The sequence below is a fragment of the Phaethon aethereus genome (assembly GCF_964289735.1).
Source record: "Phaethon aethereus genome assembly, chromosome: 5".
Taxonomy (NCBI): Eukaryota; Metazoa; Chordata; class Aves; order Phaethontiformes; family Phaethontidae; genus Phaethon; species Phaethon aethereus.
Window position 1 is genome coordinate 71811973 of NC_138579.1, and position 17960 is coordinate 71829932.

General features: G+C 45.0%; 1 protein-coding gene across 1 annotated transcript; it reads right to left on the reverse strand.

Moving 5' to 3' along the window:
* Nucleotides 1-1387: 1387 nt before the first annotated feature.
* INCENP (inner centromere protein) lies at nucleotides 1388-17550 on the reverse strand (the record flags this gene model as incomplete). Its single annotated transcript, XM_082000467.1, has 17 exons — nucleotides 1388-1602; nucleotides 2340-2499; nucleotides 3711-3824; nucleotides 5392-5482; nucleotides 5752-5924; nucleotides 6484-6606; nucleotides 7380-7500; nucleotides 7884-7993; nucleotides 10330-10464; nucleotides 10552-10669; nucleotides 10973-11024; nucleotides 11575-11653; nucleotides 13507-13540; nucleotides 13736-13787; nucleotides 15781-16550; nucleotides 17194-17307; nucleotides 17408-17550. 17 exons carry the CDS (start codon nucleotides 17548-17550, stop codon nucleotides 1388-1390), a joined length of 2604 nt encoding a protein of 867 aa, XP_081856593.1.
* Nucleotides 17551-17960: the final 410 nt, after the last annotated feature.

A 17960-nucleotide genomic window follows, 5' to 3' on the forward strand; every position in this document is an offset into this window, starting at 1 on the left:
ACATTGCATAATCTCCATACAGTGTTTGTTGGTCTTTTAAAGGACCAAGTTGTATGTACATGGAAGCAGTGTTCTTCAGTCTTTTGCTTACTGAAATTGCAACCATGAAGGCTCGCCCATCTTTGAAACAAATCAAGCCGCAAGAAAAAGATGAATCTGAGGTAAGAACCACGTAGGCTGCCTAATTTGCAGAAGACAGACTTCCACAACAACCTACAGAAACTAATGTAACTGTTCCCCTTAAGATCTTCCAGTAAGTACTGCTCTACTGAGACCTCCGCTCTCTCTGTACAGGAGCGTGTTACAGAGACAACACAAGTGTCCATGCCATTTGCAAGTTAGCTGTAGAAAGAATGACTAAAACACCAAGTGCTCTTGGAACTGAAATTCTGAGCTGATATTTTGCTGTTAAGAGGAAATTGTTTTGATAACAGTCCACTTGACACAGTCTTATTGAACATGAAATTCAAAACAGGCCTAGAAATAAACCCAGCTTTGACGCTGAACAAATGAAACAGCCAAGGGGAGAAAAGAGAAGGATAGGGATTAAGGTCAAACCCATTCTTTCAATTCAATCTGTGCCACAGACATGGAATTTAAATTAGAGAGACAAAGTTCAATCCGAACCTTTGTACAATTTCTCTTAACGCAGCCTAGAACAACAAAGCCTGGCTACGGTACTCTGGGTATTCCTGGAGACACTACACTGAGGGTCACATCTCCCTCCAGCACCTGAAGAAAGGTCAATAAAATCCTCAGGGTATTTCAGCCTGAGCGGTAGTAACATCAGTATCAATCTAGCTTATGCACATAATTGCATTTGGTGTTGGCATAAGGCACATTGCTGAAAAATGAAACAATGGAATCATTTTGCAATTTGCAGGAGCTGATGAAGGCCACACCTGCTAATATCTTGCTTCTGGAGAACATCAGTAGCACATCTGTGGATTTTACCCAAGATGTGCACAGTGGTCCTTCGCTGTACAAGTCCTCTGCCTTCAGCCACCAGGTAGGCAGGGTCAGCACAGGCACCCAACTTTTGTCTACTGCTGGCAGCTACTACTAGGCCTGCTTGGCTGAAGAGGGGAGGATCATACGGCTTTAGGTGATGCACTCTCGTGACCTAAAGGTCTAAATCCTCACCAGCTTAAAGCTAAGGGTAAAAGGAGGTGCATCTTTCTGAGGAGTAGCTCCCAAAAGCTTGCCGTTTTGCCTAACAGTGAGAAAATAAGCCCCCAAAACAGAAAATGCAAGAGGCCCAGTAAAAGCTGACATTTATTCAATGCTAATACCTAAAGATTTATAGATTCTGAGCAGTAACTCCTTTCTTACCTAGAGAGACAGAAATGCATACACACTGCTCCACAAGAAACAGCCACTGCCCACCTCAGTACTTTTTCAGGCTGTATGGCAGACCCAGAACCGATTTGGCTCCTGCAAACGGCGGGGAACTCCACACAGCAGAGCTTGTGCGCTTGAAGTAGCGCGGTTTGCTTTTGTAAAAGATGTCCTCCAGCTTGGGGCTTGCGATCACCCCAAAGACTGCGTCAATGTTCGGAGGGTTGTAGTACTGGCGGATTACAGCTTGGCTAAGCTGATTCCCTAGAGAAACAAAAGATTAAATTTTCATTAATTTATTTTAATTTAGATTGCTGTGTAGGCTGTTTGTATGCAATGTGTTCCCGCTCTCCTCATCTCTACTCACGCCGAGATTGCAAATGGGAGAAATCCTGCAGTATTTGATGTTTTAAAGCACCCCGTTTAAGCCCAAAGATTCACCACAGATGACCTGGAAGGCAATTGCTTGCACTGAATTCTGTCCAGGAACTAGAATAAGTTTGCAAGAGTCAAGGTTTCTCAGCTTTTCTTCCTGCAGATACTATTTCCTTCCCTGCAACTTCTTAGCTCCCCTGGGGCAGGTGGACTATGAAATCATGGAACTGAGTATTTCAGAGCCAGAACAACAGCCAGTCTGAAACCTGGTCTCTGACATCTGGCATTACTTTGGTTTTTAAAGCCAAATCAATGTCAAGCAGGCTCAAGGCCAATGCGCTAGTTCATAATTATTTATTTCACATTGGCAAAATGACACTAGCAGCTCGCGGCAGTTTAAAAGCGTATCTGTTCCCCCAGCATTGTCGCAAGAAGATCCCCAAGTGGTAGAGCAGCACTTGCCTCGGCACTCCAGCCACGCTGCTGGAGATGAGTGCTTTTAACTACGGCATGCAAGTAGGAGGAACTGGGCGACATCTTACGCCAGGTCTTACTATCCGTTGGAGCAAAGCTGCAGGAGGGTTTGTTGGGGATCTCGGGATAGATATCAACCTGCTAACACATACCAGTGGCCCAGGCCGGGATGGGCTTGCGAGGCTGGCTTTCATCATCAGTAGAGTCATCGCTGTTCAGATCCATCCCGTAGTTGTTTGGACTTGTGGTGAGGGGCTTTGGATCTTTCTGGGCCTGTGGAGTCATCTGGTATGAATTGCAGACAGGTGAATTCTAGAAGACAAATACATTCCAGAGGCATGAGATGCAATAGCACTGCCACCCTCCCGAGTTGCACTTGTCGACTAGAATACCTCAGTATTCCACCTCTTGCTTTCATTGCATAATTGCAAAACCTGAAGTTCGGCAGTCCTAAAGTTTTGACCCAAGTTCTAAAGTTTTGACCCAATTATGACTTTGCATTGCCTTCTCCTGTTTAATTAGGCTGCTTAATTGGCTACGTATGACATGAACAAGCCAGCAACAGATGCATCTAATACATACAGCAGCTCCATTCATTTCAAGGAAGGCTTAAATGGAGCTGTTCCATCCTCAAAGCTGGAGCCAAGTGACGTGCTTTAAGTAGTCTGCAACCAAACTCCTGGGCTTGTTTAATAACATTAAACTGATTATTACCATATAGAGAATATGTACGGGATGTAATATAGAGAATATGTAGAGGGACATATTCTCTATATTACCATATAGAGAATATGTCCCTCTTCAGGACAAACTCTGTTGTGATTTTTATTAGGAACGCATGACTGAGAACTGCAAGTGATGAAGAAAAACTTAAAACTGCAAATTTCACCAGCCATGAAGCATACTTCTAGGGAGTTGAAGAGGTTTTCTTCCCTGTAAGAGGCTGCCTTCATGGCTTTGTGTCCATTAACTCATATTTCACTGGTTTTGCATTTAAAGATTAAAATATATAACTGTACAAAGAGATAGAGTATTTGTTTTCAATGTTCAAGACACGTACATTCACCTGCAGGTTTTTCTCAAGTTCCAGCAGTGGCGAGGCCCAAATGCAATACTATTCCACAGGCTCTGCCGCCATCCCGTGGCCGTTTCCAACTTTGAACTTAAATAACTATTGCAGCATCTCTTCTGCCCGTGACGTTCATCCAGTATTTAAAGAGGAGCTTAGAAAAGCAAGGCAGCTTTAACAGCCACTCCTTATCCTGACAACAAGAAAACTCTGGCAAATACTTGCTGCTCCCCTTTTGCTTCCTTTTCACTCCACAAAAGTCATTTAAATACGCAAGGCTACCAGGAGTCAACCTCAGATAACCGGGAAAAAAGTTTACAGAATCCCTTCATTATTGAAAGAGAATATAAAAAGCAGAGGGTAAAACTGCCCATTGCAACAGCATGTCAGTGCTGGAATCAAAGTTCTCTGATGTCATCCCTTAAAGAAGCTTCACCAGAGAGAGCAGAATTACCTCTTCGTTTTCTAGGTGCTGTGTTTGGGCTATATCTTTAGCCTTTTTTTCCTCTGGCAGTTTCTTCTGTTCTTGCTCCTGCCTCTTCATCTCTGCTAGCCTCTGCTCCTCCTGCTGGCAAGCCGACATCACAAATCAATTAATCTTATGAACTAAGCTACACTGGGTTTATCCTTAATTCAGGGATCCATTTTTTTGATATGCAAGAAAAATATCTAAGCATCTAGTTGCAAGTCTTTGCTGCTTGCAATGCTTAGGAGCATGTTAAACACACTGCAGACAGTGAGCAAATAGAATGCAACAGTTTGAGCTTTCCTCAAAGCGGCACAAACAAATTGACCTTCCCCTTTAAGAGCATTAGTTGCCTTCCTCTGATAATGCAATGACCTCATGCTTTGAAAAACTTGCTCCCGACTTTATCTTCAGGATAGAAACAGAGACCAGCTGAACATCTGCAGATGGAAAAGTCTGAGCTTAGCCTCTTTTTAGACTAATGAACAGTATTTTTAGAGGCCAAGTTATCCCATTATACAGTAACCATCTCAAACAGGTCAAAAGAATCTCACCCTATGCGTGCTTAGTTTTTCCTACTGAATCTAAAGGAACCCAGGAAGCTGCTAACTCAGACATCTAACATCAAATGAAATAAATCCCACCCAGTCATAACAGCCAGACAAGTTGTAGAGATCTACCACCAGCTGCAGAGAAATCTACAGAGTTGTAGAGAGATCTACCAACTTCACCAAGCTAACTGACAGAGCAAGGGGCTTGCTAGGCACGCAGGGATCCCCACCAAAGAATTCAGCTCCCTGAAGGTGGCTGGACAACTGCTGTCAGTGTGCTAACACCACAGCTCTGCTAAGTGGAGTGACAATGATTTTAAGCAAATGTTAGACAATTTCCAACCAACTTTTCCAACCCTCTGTTCTTTCTCACAAATCGTCTTGAAAGTGCAAGTTCTCCCAGATATTGTATAAACCAAAAAGCAACAGTCCAAATAGCAAAGGCTTTGCTACCAATTCCTGGCAACTACTGTGTGCAAATCCTGCAGAAGGGACATTCCAAAAAGCTACCCAAACAACATCTGTGGGCTTTACCTCTTCTCCTGTGAAAGTGCGTGCTGCGAGTTAAGCAAAAACCTGAGCCTATCCAGCTGCAGTTGCTTTTTTCAAATAGCGTGGACTGCCAAGGCATCAAAAGTTCCCTCTTCAATACCACAAGCAACAACACCTGTGTAGTTAATCTGTGCTGGCGTGACCACTACAGAAAATAACCTGACGAAGTCTACAGTCTGAACTCGTGGTTCTGCTGAAGGTGTAAAATTGAGATGTTGCTTCTGAAAAATTTGGGATGATACCCAGATATCTGTTTGATAAAAAGACAGGTACACATACACTTGGGCACAGAAATGGGGAAAAGCCAAAAACCTCATTTGCTTTCAACGTGTGTTATCTGCCCTCTCCTCTTGCACTGCTGCCATCTAAGGAGAGCAAGCATACATTCTGAAACGGACAGAGAACAGACTCTCGGTACGAGCACCTTTGGCTGGCTCAAGTTCAGAAGTGCAACAACTCACTCATCGGGGTTCTCAATGGCTTCACAGCTCAGCTGCTCCTAACAGTAACAGCTACTGAAGTCAGATCCACGTGGCCCTACCCATCTACAAGAAGAGAGTACGTACTTCTTTCTTCTCCATCTCCTTGTGGAGCTGTTGTTTAGCAGCCAACACTTCCTTCTGCAGGCGAGCAGCCTTCTCCTGCTGTTCACGTAGCCTGAGAACCAAAGCAACAGACCATTACTCTCAAATACAGTGCCTGCTGCAATCCTCTCTTTCTCACAGCTTTTCAGGACACTCCCCACCATACTTCCTACACTGAGCCCAGAATTTCCTCTTGGCAGCTCAGTACCCATGATGGTCCAGAGTTGCACTGACAGCACAAAGTAGCTCTTCATTGCTTGGGCCTTTCACTAGTGCCCTCTGTTCCTGCTTCTTTTCAAAGTCCCCGCAGAGAATTTAGCACATAAATGGGTATTATCTTACTTTTCTGCCTGGATCCTCTCTTGTTCCTTCTTCCTCTCCAGCTCCCTCTCTGCAGCCAGCTGTTTCTCTCTCTCCTGTTCTGCCTGTCTCTGCTCAGCAATCCTCCTGGCACGTTCCTGCTCCTCTTCTTTCCTTTTCTGCATTAGCTCCTTGTGCCGACGTTCCTCCTCCTCCTGGTAAGCCCAAGAAGGCAATTACTCACCTTACATTGTACAGGAACAGGCTCCAGAATAAAGGAGCAGGAGCACCTTATTTGACCCAAGTCTCTAGCACCTATCACTACACAGCAGGGAAACAACTCGGGGCTACAGTCCCAGTGCTTTCAAGGTAGGTGCATCATCTCTCCAGCTACTTCAGTGCTGGCCTTTCCCTGCCCACAGTGTACCCCAAAGGGCCCAATGGCCACCATGCTCTGCATCGCCGAGAGACAGGTTTAACAGAGATACTTTAATACTTGCTGACCCTACAAACTAAGGTCTTTAGTAAGAAGCTGTCCAGAACTGCAGAAGAAATGTGGGTCACAAACCCCACTAACAGCTTGCAGCATATTGCAAGCAGCATCAGGAAGCACAACATTGCGGAGAGCTTTAAGGACAAAGCCTCTCCGCTACAGCAATCTTCACTCGGTTGGTTCGCGTTAGTACTCCCGCTGGGTTCTTGCTTACAAAGACTGTGGCAGATTGAAGCCATTCTAACTGCACACAGGGTGACAGGATGGGCTCCAGCACAGACCTGCTGCAGTGCTTTTTGTTTTCTGGCCTCTTCATCATGCCTGCGCCGGGCCTCTGCTTCTTCCATTTTCTTGGCAGCTGCTTTCTTTTTGATCTTCTCTTCTGCCAACCTTTCTTCCCGCACCTAAGACACACACATAGCTAGCTGAATACCTAAGTCTCAGATGGGACAGTTCTCTGTGCACGTGAAATATCATAGCGGTAAGTCTCAAAGATGCAGAGCTCCCACCCTCTCATGGGGCAAAAGCTCCCTTTTTTGCCACCAGGAGTCAATGGGACCTGTGCTGTATTTTAAAAAGGTAGCAGTTAGAGAAATTATCATCTTCTACATCTCTACAGGAAGAGCTGATCCTATTCTGGTATTTATATATCTAATACCACAAAAGCCATCAGGATATATTTTCAGAAGTATGAAATAAGAAAAGCAGATGGAGACAATTAAAGCAAACAAATGAGTGCTATGGTCACATGTGCAAGTTGTCTGAAAGTCTCAGATACAAGAAAGGGTCTGGAGGAAGTATGTTTATTTTCACCTCTTCATCTATTTGTCAGATGGGAGAACAACTTCAAATAAAGCCTAAGGGCCATTAGACTGGCTTTACCTACTTGAAATTCTTCTCCCATCTGACTAACAGAGCCTTAATGAAGCCCGTTTAGAATGATAATTCTGGAAAATAAGGGGTTTCATCTGCCATTTGCTGTAAAGCAAGAGAAAGGCAGTCACTCAGAATCACCACGTTTCTGGAAAGGTCTTTATTCAACTGTTCTCCAGTTCATTCTCTAGATTTCAAGCAGCCTCTGTTCCTCTCTTTCTGGAAGGCACACTCATGTGGCATCATCTACCTCAATAGATGATGTATTCTCCCAAATAAACTCTGTAGGTATATTGGGCCTTACCTTCTCAGTCTTCTCATCAAACAGAGCTATCTTCTGCTCAATGCGCCTTTTCCTCTCTTCCTCTATTTGCTCTGCCCTTTCGCGAGCTTGCAACACTTTGCGCAGGCGCTCCTCACGCTTCCTATAGGACACAGCCCAACTTTATCGTTGTAGTCCAGCTAGGTGAGCTCCTTACAACTCAAATACAAGGACAACAGACACAGCTCTTTTGCAGCACGAAAGTCAATGAACCAAATACACCATTCATTTAAACATTAGCAATATTTTAAGCTCCGAGACAGAGGACTTACGATGAAAAGCTAAAGAAGCAGTCAGCTAGGATAGCTAACTTTTTATGAGCATTCTAAATAGATACTATGAGCACAAATACTGTCTTTGTGGTGTGAGATCAAGCTGACAAGAATTTTTGCTGCGTATGTGGACTCTGCAAGATAAAAGACCTAGATATAGGGACCTACAGGCACACAGAGGGCAGTCCAGACAAGGCAGAAAGCATATACTCACAGCTTTGCCTCTTCTAGTCGCCGTTTCTTTTCTTCCTCCAGTTTTTGTTTTCTCAGCTGCTCAGCTTCTTGCTTTTTCCTCAGAGTCTCTAGCTTCTGTCTCTCCTTTTCCTGAGGTGGATTGAAATGTGATTGTACCCACCTGCCAGGGCTTCTTTCTACCTCAATTTGCTGAGGCTAAGTCAGGGCCCAGAGGTAAGACCCAGGAACTGCAGCCAGAACCAAGGGATGGTAACAAGCCTGAAACAGAGCTCAGGTAGTCTGTGATGTGGTCACAGGTGTTTGGGAAGAGATGCGATGGAAAACAAGGCAGCGGTGATAATCTCAGAGAGCAAGAGAAGCTGTGAAGTTGAAACAGAAGCATCAGCTCCCAAAGTCCAGGCAGCTTCCGCCAAGACTGCAGACAGACAGCACTGTGATTTATGTTGGTAAAAAGAACCAAAAAAGCATGCTAATGCCTGGCAATGATGCCGACTTCCTGCAGCGAGCGTAGGGGACAGATGGTGCTCTAGGAAACACCTTGCTTGCTTCAACTCAGAGCTCCCACTGGCGTCTTTGCTTCCCACAAAGCTTTATCTCATGGCAAACCACCGCCATTTAGACAGAGTGCTTACAGCTTGTTTCAAGCACACTGTCAGCCCCATATGTCATCTAGACAGAAATGTAGGGCGTTTGTCCCATTTTCCCAAGCTGTCCAGCTAACTCAACCTAAGTACACTGTCAATTAGAAGAGCAAGATCCAGCCATCACTACAGCCACAGCAAACAGATTAGATAAACTAATTTAATGCCAGATTTGGTACTGCAGATGCCTAATTATATGGGTTGAAATTACAACAGGCCTGGTCTTAGTACAAACCCATTGATAAGCACAGTGAAATATTCAAGATCTTATGCTGGTCTCCATGTTGTAAATGACTGGTGTTAGTGTCCAAACAGGCTAATTTAAAACTAACAATAATATCTTATTGTTCTGGTGCTATTTAGTTATGTTTAACCCACACACAGAAAAAGTCCTGAGGGGAAGTTGCCCGCACTGGAATAAAACCTAAAATATAACATTCAAAAATATAACATTCAGTGAACTAAGAGCAACTAAGAATGCGCGGGTCAGAAGACTCTTTTCTTTTTCATCGTATCAGCTCCTTTGCCAATATAGACACTAACATCATCAGGAACACGAGCGAGAATGAAGCTTGAATCCTTTGCTACTTCCTAATCATAGGCCTTTCTCAACTGCCAGAGTGCAGCAAGACTCTCCAAGCAGTACGACCGTGACAGCTTTAAGCAATAGAAAGAAGTTCTGATATTAGGTTGCCAGATATAAGCTAGGTGCAGGAAAACCAGTTTTGCAGTATGCCCTCCTCTCCCTCCCCAACTCTCCTGCAAATGAAAACAAGCCATAGAACTACTTTATTTTGCAAGCAATTTGTTGGATATTAGAAGTATGAGCAATCTATGCTTGGCAGGCTAGCTTCTAGCATGTCCCTAGAAGCATCCGTGAAGCTACACCTTTGTACTTGGCCTGACGCTGTCAGAGCGCTATTCTGGAATAGGCACTACAGCACAGACTGAAACCTGCTTTTTTTTGAACACTGACTTCTCTTCTGAGCTAAATACCAAATCTAAATGCAGATCAGGTAAGAGTAAGGGTTGCCCATCAGTGATGCAGGTAGTATTCCTAACATAAGTCCAACCCATGTAATTAAATGATCATGATATATGACCAAACTGTCCTGTGTAAGTAGAACACAGGGAAAACTAGCTCCCTTTGGAAATCTAGAACCAGATCTTCTCAAATCCACCCACCCACACAACTATTCTGTTCAGGATACAGGTGCTTCTCCTGTGATGCTGTAAACTTCACTGTAGAGGCATCTGCCTGCAAACAGCAAAGGGCAAACAGCAAAGGTGTCTTCGCTGTTCGTAACAATTATACTACACTGATATTGATGCCTACTGGATTTGGACACGAACATACTTGTCTCGCTGAACCAGCGGACTCCTATTCAGGACAGGCTCATGTTTCTTCCTGCTTCAAAGGTATGAAAAACCTCATAACATCAGAAGCTTGGATTTAAGAGGCATTTGCTCAGATCTCACTCATTAGAAAAGTCCTAGAAAGGAGACTTTGGATGTGCAGACTTCAGTTATATATACACACCTCAACTGCAGTATTCAAAATCCCCTTAATTTTTGTTTCCCAGTTTTCATTTCCAACTGTTACTTGCTAATACCACAGGGGAATGCTACAGTAATAAAGCTTAGAGACCAAATTAGAACTCTTTAGGAAGTGGACTAATCACAATTTTTTTAGTTCATTTAAGTGTAAGCAGACAGCTTGAAGTTACTTCTTAGTTTAATATGGGTTGAGAATTTTCTTGCACATCTGCAGTTTAACTTACTCATCAGACCATCATTTACTAGCACACAACAGTCTCTTCTTACCTTGGGATCAGATTGGAGAGGAGTGTTGTACCTGATAAAAGATTTTATTACTCCATTTCTCCCCACAGAGCTTGGAGTCATGAGGAGCTGGTTCTTCTGCACAGTGTGCAAAAACGTTTTGAAAGGACGTACAACCTAGGAAAGGAATGCCAAAAACAACCCTCAAGAGCGTGAGTAAGAAACAGGGCCTGGTGAAGTACATCAGGGTTACAATGATCTTACTTTGCTGGCTGGAAAGGTAGGGGATGGGGTCTTTCTTCTTAGAGGAGAAAGCCCTCCATCTTCTGCTTGCTGATTGTCATAGCGTTCATCCACAGCTCTTTTGTAACTTGGCTTTCTCCTGTGAAAAAGATAGAGTCCATCATACATGCCAAATCCCGATTGTCTCAAAATCAGGTTTAAAAAAGGTCATAAAATTACCCTATCTTAAAAGATATTCCATTGTGTACGCAATAAAAAATTTCTAATGTGACAGAAGATACAAATTAAATTCTCTTTTCATAGAGGCAGAGAAAACTTATTGCAAAAGTCTCATAGTCACAAAAGTGAAGCCCTTTAACAAAGTTTCAGCATTGAACCTGATTTGAACTGGGCTACAGATCTCCAGAGGCAGCTTGCAATCAGAATGGCTCTATGATCATACCTGGCACTCTGGGGCGGTTCCTGGGTCTCCCCATTCTTATTTAAGTTGCTTTCTGAAAGAAAACATAGTTTTACAGTTAGTTCCAGCAGAAAAAAAAAATTCCTTCCATCACAGCTTTAAAAGCAGACAACAGATTCAGCAGTTCACCAAATAGCAAAAGACCTGCCATGAATTATGCACAGCAGGACCTTGCGTGCTTTCAGCAAGCAACCGCAGAGCACCATTCAAACCTAGAAACGCAAAATAAAGCAAAGCTGTCTAAAGTAATTTCTGGTATGCAGTTTGCACTAATGCAAGGCTATTGTGCTCTGCACAGACACAGAGCAACTGCTTGCTTCAGAAACAGAGTTCAGCTGGGCCTCCCCCTGGAGAACATGCATCCCTCCATTTTCATTTCCATGCACTTCCCAGGGTGGAAAATAATTCCAGCACAGAATTTCCTAACTGCTGATCTCTTGAAACAAATCCTTGTTTGTTAAAGATTAGATTAGTCTTTCAAACTAGGCTCGCAAATTAACTAGCTAATTTTCCAGTCTTCCCAGTCAATCTCCCAAAGTGATGACTTTTTAAAAATTCTGCCACAAAAATCCTCTGGAAGCTACCATTGTTGCTCGTCTCCTGCGGCTGTTCATTTCTGCTGACGGTTCGAGAGCGAAGCGACATTCGTGGACTATGGGGATTCTGTAGGAAAAGCAGATGGGTTTCAGCACAATTCTCACACAGAAACACCCAATTACCGTTTCAAATAGTCATGTCACTGACATAGACACTGTCTGCAATAGTGCCACAGAATGCAAAACTGCATGCATAGTATAAAGCATTGGTACTAGTACCCAGATTGAAGTCCTAACCTCCAGCTGTGAAAACTACCTCAGGAGACCATCTTGGTAAATTCCTTGATGTCATGTCATCACTAGAAGCACAGAAGCTAACAGAACACGAGTATCTGCAATGAGGGATGCACTGCTTAAACTGAACAAACTCATAAACTATTAAGGACAAAAGCATTTCAAGTTGGGAATCCGTTTATGCTTGCTGGACTTCTGGCAAAGAGTCAGGCAGCGCTCATTTTACTTTGCAGTGATGAATGGGCACACAGAGAGACAGCAAAGACAAATAGCTCATTTCCTTGATTTATCTGTTTGTTACAAATGTGATATGCATTGCTATTTGCCGCCTTTGCACTTATAGATATAAAATTACTTCTGTTGTGATAATGGTTTTATATGTCTGTGAGAGAGCAGGCAATGGCTTTTGAAATGCACACTCTGCTATCAATTCAAGCATTAACTCCATTCCCCAAATCCATGCTGGCCAGCGTGTAGGCTGGCAGGCACAAAGCAGTTGGGAGGAGAAGAAAAAAGTACAAAAACTTTATCCACCCCAAATGCTTCTGTAGAGTCTTGTCCTAAGGTTAGGTATAGGAAGCATCTGTAGCGCCACAGAAGGGCATAGATCTAATTAATTCGAGATCAGGCCTGAGAAGAATCTGACCTTTAAGTGACAGCACACATACAGGCACTGTCTTTATATGTTCCTATAGACAAAGATATTTTCTGGTTTGAGAAGGTTGCTGAGTCACCACATGTTCACGCTGCTCACAGCTCCCAAAGGAAGTCTCTGGCAGAAACCAAACCACATTTGGGTTGCCAAGAAAACTGACGATAGACAGCTAGATGTAACCTGGTGACATAGGCTAAGAATGGGACAGGCTACAAGGTCCCACTCCCAACAGCAGTGGCATAGAAATAAAGGATGAGGATCAAGGATATATCAAATAGACTACATGGACTAGGCTGTATTTATCAATTCATCAGGGTACAGAAACAAAGGATACGAGTCCTTATTCACAGATCTGCAAAGGAGTCTGTTCATTTTTCTCTTGTCCCTGTTTTCCATTTAAGCTTCTCTACAATTGTAACTCAGGCAAGCTAAAAACCCAGGGACACTAGAAAAAATGATTTTATTTGAACTTTTGCAGATCTACTGATAAGCAAAGCCATAAAAGCATGTATAAGCCTGTCCTTGCTTACAGAAGTGCTTAAGGCCACAGAGCTCTACTCCATTGATTCAGCCTTTGCTTATTGAGAATTACTCTGGACAAAACACTGACATAATCCTGGGATTTCTTCCTCAGGAGGGCAGTGAGAATTGTGGAAGGCTATGTTTTGACCTGAACGATATTTACAAATTTCTGTGGTTGCCTTAAGACAAACTGACAAGCTTTGAATAATCTGCAGGACTAACAAAAAGGTCAAGAGAAGCTTTAAAAATATAGAAACAGGTATAATGTACAAACTCTGTCCAACTGAAAAAAGTTCCCTGACTTGTAAGAAGGTTATTATATAGGCTCATGCACATATGCGAGCCAAGGGCTCTATGCCTTCTTTGTTCAAGTGCTATGCACCGGGTTGCCCGAGTGTGGCAATCTGTGGCCAGAGCTCCCTAATTACCCAATAACAAATGAGAGATGTATTCAACACGTTTTGCTCACAAGTCCACACAAATGTTTTTAATCTCTGCTCAAATCTTACCAACTTGGAGGGGGTACAAGGTCCAGGAGGAGGCCTAGGAAAAAAAAAATAAAAAAGGCGGCCATGTTTAATAGTATAAGGAAACTGGGAAGCCACTTGTTATCTGCAAGCAGTGCATTTTATACCAAGAACGCCACTATAAATAATAATAATAATAATAATGATATGTAATAATGTAATAATAATTTATTTATACTAAGTATAAATAAATATCTTAAAGTAGTCTCACCCAGTTTTGTCAACTGTTTCTTCATCCTCTGGCACCTCTCCAGAGCTGCAGACTGCAGGAAAAGAAAAAAGTGCCAGAGCTGTAACACGCAGGTGTGGGCCAAGACTCTTTGTAGGAGCGAAGTTCACTCAAGACTGTTGTGGAAGCATTTGCTCTGCCTCCTGGGTCACTGCCTGCAATTCAAACGCATGCTGCTACAAGTAAGGGCAGCTGAATATACCTAAGTAGCACTAGAAAAAATGCTGCCTGCAATTTTAATAGAAGAAAGCAGATGTTTTCAATTATAGATGAGTTCAAAGTGGTATTCAATGAGCTTACATTAGGAGTTAGGTTTGGGCTCAGACTCATTTTGCAGGGCCATGTCCAGATATTAGCAGTAGTTAAACCCAGCATTATTTACAGTCAGAGTGCTGCTTCCTGCTAAGCACTCCCGCTGGCTCAGTGGTAGCTATCTTTTAAGCACCAGCACAGCCGGAAACTGCTGTTAATAATTAAGAAGGTGATGCAGCCTCAGCCTGAGCAGAGTACACAAGGGCAGACTGTGCACAGGCAGAGCGTGCAGTCTGCTCCCATACTTCCATTGCAGATGTTACCGAAGGAAGCACAAACATGCCGTACGCGTATCCAGAGCAAGATCTGATGCATTGGAGACACAGCAGACACTGCAGTCGATCAAGGTGCTTTGGGCTTTCAAGCATTAATGAGCTCAACTGGAGCTGCCTGAAACATCCCAGTTCCTCTCCTTACACCTGGAAATTTTGACGAGGCAGAACAACCATGTCAACTAGTGAAGAGGGAAGAAATAAAGACTTCCTTAAACCTCCCAGGTAATCCAGGTCTGGACAATACAGACTGATCACTTAAACTGGGTAGATAAAGCTACTTCTGTGCCTCCTCTTCAAAGTTACAGATGAAAAGCCTTCCCTACAGTTTCATTTTTTGCTGAAGGAGCCCTCAAAACTGCACTTAAACTTACACCACACTCCACACTATCCTGTTACCAGCACAGGGAACCCTGTACTGGGGACTGCAGTGCTCTGGTTCTGGAAAAACATTCAACTAGGACAGTTAAATTGGTATGGAAAAAAGACACTGAAGTGCTTCTCCAAATATATCCTTCCACAGCAAAAATTGATAACTCTTCAAGAAAAGTCACATTTATACAGCACAAATCCCACACAGCTAGAACCCTGCAGATAAACGCATTATAGTAGCATTATTTTGGCTGTATTAGTTCTCCCTTCAAACATAGTAGTATGCTGTGCAAAAGAGCCAATCTCTCCTCACCATCAAATTGTGTGGAAGAGGTTCTCTTGCATCATTTGCATTTCAGGAGCCATTTACTAGTCCACCACTTACTAGCCACTTCTTTCCCTTACCTTGAGGAAAAAAAGAGGTCATAGGCATCACATGATTCTCCTGCACTAAATCCAATGCTTGCATTCCAGTAGCATGGAAGAACATTGAAATCAGTTTGTCTTTCACTGAAACTTGCCTCTATTGCAAACTGTAAAAGTTTGGAAGACTTTTAATAAATTTACAAAGTTCAGCCTTAAAATTCCCTTCTCAAAAGAGAAGCTCTAGGACTAGAAGCCAGATTCTGTTTAAAGAGCAGTGAATTTGTCATAGCTACCTCATTGCTCAGAACATATGCAGGCCTTTGTGAGAGCCCATAATCCTCTTAAACAGCCACCAGCAGGAGCAGACCCTGTTCATTGGCCAGCTTCCTCCTTAGCTTTGCAAGCTACCACCACAGGAACTCAGAAGGCATTAAGGCTGTTCTCGAAGTTGATTTACAATGCTGAATTCACAGGCCACAAGCTAGCACAGTTACCTGGGTTCCTATACTCACACAGGTCTCTAGAAAGCCAGTTAGAGCATCCAGGCTTAATTGCAGCTTCTCTAGCCTGGGAAGATCAGCTGCTGCACCCAAACTGAAAAGCCAGCCCCATAACGTTGTTTTCCTTCAGCAGCAAAAAGCAGTAGATCAAGAAAACAAGCAGGAATGGTGCCAAGCAAACTCATTTGGTGACATTCAAGCTTACCATCCATGTGACTGGAGGACACAGATGACTTTCGCGCTGCCTTCCTCTTGACCATTGTCCTGGTGACAGATTTCCGGATCATACTTTCCCTCTTGCTGGCTAGCGAGTATTTCTCTGCCAAGGAGGTTCTGCGAGTCATGGAAGTTTTACCCATCAGGCTTCTGCGCACTGAGCGACGGCTCAGCCTAGAGCCTGTTGGAGTCCCTGGGCTATGTCTTATGCGCTGGAAAGGCTCCTTATCAGAGCCCTCTTGTACCTGAGCAGAGTCATCTACGTCCTCCGGCCCAGACTCCTCGCTTAAAACGACTGTAGTATTAGCTGCCTTCGCCATCTGCAGCTTAGATGCAGCCTCACTTTCTCCTGCATCGTTTGCCTCAGGGGTATGAGGGACCATCAGCTCTGAGGCTGCAGGCACAGGCAGCAATTTGGCATCCCTGCTTTCTTTGGGAGAACCATCACCTGAGCTCAAAAGGATGGTCGTGGAGAGCTTCTCTGCTGGTTTAGATACACTCTTCTGGAGGTGTAGCTCAGCACTAATGTAATCACTGACATCAATTTCTACTAAGGGAACCTTCCCTCCTACTTGCTGGACTAGAAGGGTCTCTGAGCTTTTAGCAGATGTTGCAGCTTGGGATCTTGTCACACGTTGAGGTGGAGAGACTTGTTTGACCTCAGCACTGATTAGTTCCAGGTTATCTTTATTTCGGACTCGTTGAGAATATCGCATGGCGGGTACCAGTTTGAGACTGCTATTCCTCCTTCTAGATAATCTAGCAATAGAAACACTGCATTAGACTGGGACTAGATTCAGGAATAGACCAGAATTCCTACCAAAACAGTCCATTTGCAGATCCCTGACTGAAAACACAGTAAGCAGAAAGAACATGTCTACATACTTATCCATGAGGTCCCTGTGCGACAGCTCACTGCTGTTCTGTAAGCCTGAGCTGGAAGACAGCGTGTGGCTCAAAGCTCTTCCACACATGAACGGGAACACGCAGAGGAACAAAGCTAAAACAGCTAGGACGAGCCCCACCAAGAGCTCAGTATACACAGAGCTACAGCAAGTAATGCACGAACATAATCGCTTTAGAGTAGAAGAGACAACGAGAGAAAGAAGAAACACGGGAAGGTAAAACAGAAGCGAGTGACAAACAGCAGCGCTTTTCAGAAGAACCGCGGTGCTCAGGCGCCGGGCGGACCTTTAACGCGAGCACATCCCCCGTGGGGAGGGGATTATCTTCGGGCCACCTTTTGCAGCAGATTTTTTCAGACTCCCGTGATCTCGCGCCCGTCCTCAGGCGCTGAGGGAAACTCCTGTACTTCACCGCCCACCGATCCGCCCCTCCCCAGCGGCCCTTCCCCGGCTCCCGGCCTCCAGCCCCTCCGCGCGGCCGGGCCCGGCGGGCCTACCTCTTCCTGCCCAGCTCCCGGTTCTCATCTTGCAGGGCCGAGAGGCGCTTCCTCCGCTGGCGGTTCTTCTGCGACGGCGTCTTGGGCATCAGCTCCGGCTCGTCGCTGTAGTGGCTACGAGGGGAAGGAAAGAGGCCGGGGGGGGGGGGGGGGAAGGGGGGTGTCAGCGCGGGGAGCGGCCGGTAACGGCCCGGTGCGGACAGCGGGTCGGTACCTGCTGAACATCCTGGCCGCCTCCTCACGGATCTCCTCCAGCCACACCAGGTCGGTGTCGTCCACCTGCCGCAGGAACTCCGCCAGCCGCCGGTTGCATACCGCCGGCAGCTGCGCCGGGCCCGCCGCCGCCGCCGCCGCCATCATCGCCTCAGCCACCCCTACCCCAACCGCCCGCGCGCGCGCCCCCGGCCCTGCCGCCCGCCTGGAATTCAAACCTAGAGCCCGCCTTCCGCCCCGATGACGTCACCGTCACACCAGCCTATCGCCGCCGCGCCGCCCCCCAGCCCGCCCTCCCCATTGGCTGCGAGGCGACACGGGAGCACTCAAAATCGGCTCCCTTCTGCTCACCGCTCTCTGTGGTCGTGGAGGACTCATCTTGGAAGGCGGGACTTGAGAGGGCAGGCAAATAGGCTGTGGGCTTTTAACAGCGGGGGAGTGATGGACGTGGACAAAGGCCAATAAGAGACCCTTCCTCGGGGGGCACGCGCTGCGATTGGTGGAGGCCGAGATGATCTTAGGGCGAGAGGGGGAAGCTTGTGTTTGTGAGGGCG